Raw genomic sequence first — 2,151 nt, forward strand, 5'->3', positions numbered from 1 at the left:
AGGGGCAGCTGCGAGGCAGCTGCGCCTGAACTACTGACACGATGAGGCGCCAGCACAGGCGCCAGGTGCAGGACGGCTGCATGCAGGATGCTTGAATCAGGATGATGGGATGTGCAGCGAAGGTCGATGGATGTGCGGGGAGGGTGGGACGGGTGTGCAGGAAGAGCCGCATCGCCTGGTTGTGCCCCTCCTGTGGGCCCCTCCAGGGGATTTGGAGCCCTCGGACAGTTGAGGGGCAGCCGCGGCCAATGGTCGCGGCTGTGGCGATGGCGGGCGCGGCCGCGGGGGCTTGCTTACGTACGGTACATACTCCCTGGCTGAGTCCCGGGGGGTGACTCCTCTTTGACGCGGGCTGACAGCATGCGTGTGGGCGTGTCGAGGCGCTTTTGTTTCATCGATCGGGCAAGCAAGACATGCACGGCACATATCAAGCGGATTAGTCAAGCAGGGAGACCTCAGGCCTCAGACTGCGCCGCCCAGCGCAGTGCGCCCATCGAAGTGCGCGGCGGGGTCGTAATGGGGCCTGGGGTGGCAGGCGTACGGTGTGACCGGGGCGCTCGGTGACGGGTGTGGTAAGCAACCGTGACACACCGGTGTTGTGGCAATATGCACCTGCCATATATATAATCATGCGTGCACATGGATCCGCGTTCAGTTCAATGATCTGAGGCACTATCCGCTGTCCGAATCCCCTAGCTTAAGTATTGCACAGAGATTTGATCGTGCTGCACCCAGCAAAAAGCGCAGCCGGACGGCGCCTCGTGCACGCGCCGGTTTCCGCGTGCTGCGCGGCGCGGAGCCCGCAGCACTGCGGTCCCGCCGCGCCAGCGCCACCGCCAACGATTAGGGCGCCCCGCGGCCGGGCGCCATGGACTTGTTAGAGGACTTCGACCGCGCGCGGACGACGCTCACTGAATTGGGAGCCATAGGGGAGCGGTTCGAGCCCCTGGCGTCGAGCGACGACGCAGACACGCTCACCTTTGGCGGCGCCGGCCTCGACCCCGGCGCCGTCGGCGGCGGCGGCGGCGGGGCGGCGGGGGGCTATGCAGACCTGCCGACGTTGACGCTCGAGACCACCGCGCGGCAGGCGGCGAGGTGCGGCGCCGCACTGTTATTCCCCTGGGGTCCGTTCTCCCGCTGTGCTGTTGCGCCCTCGGCGGCGGCCCCTGCGCTCGAATCCAATCCACCTCCGGCACGCCGCTTGCGGGCAAACCCGGCCAGGCGCGCGCCCTCCAGGCGCTCTCGGCGGCAGCGGCGGCCCGGCCTGCTCAAAACAGCGCGCGCGGCGCATCCCGTCATCCGCCCCGCCCTCAAAAACCAGCGCCCCGGCCCACGCGCACGCCCGGGCCCCAAACCCTTCCCCTGAGTATTGTCAGGGGCCGCGGCCAGATCGTGGCGGCGGCGTGCGCAGCGGATACGGTGCTGCTGGCGACGTCCCGGGGATATCTGCTGCGATACCATTGGGACGAGCACGGCAACGAGCGGGGTGAGCGCTGGGCAGCGTCCAGACAGCTTCCCGGCGGCTTACCTGCGGGTTCTGGGCGGCTTCCGGGCGGGTTCCTAGCGGCTTGAGGGCGGCACGGGGCGAGCGGGGAGTGGCAGGGCGCGGCGGCAAAGCAGGGGCGGGCTCGGCGGGGGGCGGGGACGGCAATCAGCAGATGGGGTCTATGCGCTGATTGGTGGATGTTTGAAGGGCTTGGCTTGTTCATTCCAAGCCATACATGTGAAGGATGTCCCGAGGTTTGTGAGGGAAGCAGGGGCTGAGCGACAGAAGTGGGGGTGGCGGCGCCGGCTCCGGGGCGGGCGCGGCGACAAAGAAGAGGGGAGGGTAGGGCCGCGGGCGGCATGTGCCGCCGCGCGCTCCTCAGCCCCGCGCCTGCGTGTGTGCACCTCACCTCGAAAGCCACCAAAAATGCGTGCGCACGCACACACGCACGCCGCCCTTCCCCAGACATCTTTGCGCGTCTGTCTGGCCAATGCGCTGACTGCCCCCGCGCTCATACAGGGTCATACATGCCGGAGCTGATGCTCCCTCTCAAAACGACTCCTCCCCCCACAAAAGGAGAAAACCACAAGCTCCCCTCCCAAAACCAGCCCTCCACCCCACCCCATGCACCCTCAACACTCCTCCCGCACCCGGCCCACCCACTC

At 67.7% G+C, this 2,151-nt stretch overlaps 1 protein-coding gene across 1 annotated transcript; it reads left to right on the forward strand.

The window, feature by feature from the left end:
* Positions 1 to 1,376: 1,376 nt before the first annotated feature.
* MNEG_13541 (hypothetical protein) lies at positions 1,377 to 1,572 on the forward strand (the record flags this gene model as incomplete). Its single annotated transcript, XM_014037987.1, has 1 exon — positions 1,377 to 1,572. A coding segment is annotated over one exon (196 nt), but the record flags the coding sequence as incomplete, so codon positions are not given.
* Positions 1,573 to 2,151: the final 579 nt, after the last annotated feature.

The sequence above is a fragment of the Monoraphidium neglectum genome, assembly GCF_000611645.1.
Source record: "Monoraphidium neglectum strain SAG 48.87 unplaced genomic scaffold scaffold03889, whole genome shotgun sequence".
Taxonomy (NCBI): domain Eukaryota; kingdom Viridiplantae; phylum Chlorophyta; class Chlorophyceae; order Sphaeropleales; family Selenastraceae; genus Monoraphidium; species Monoraphidium neglectum.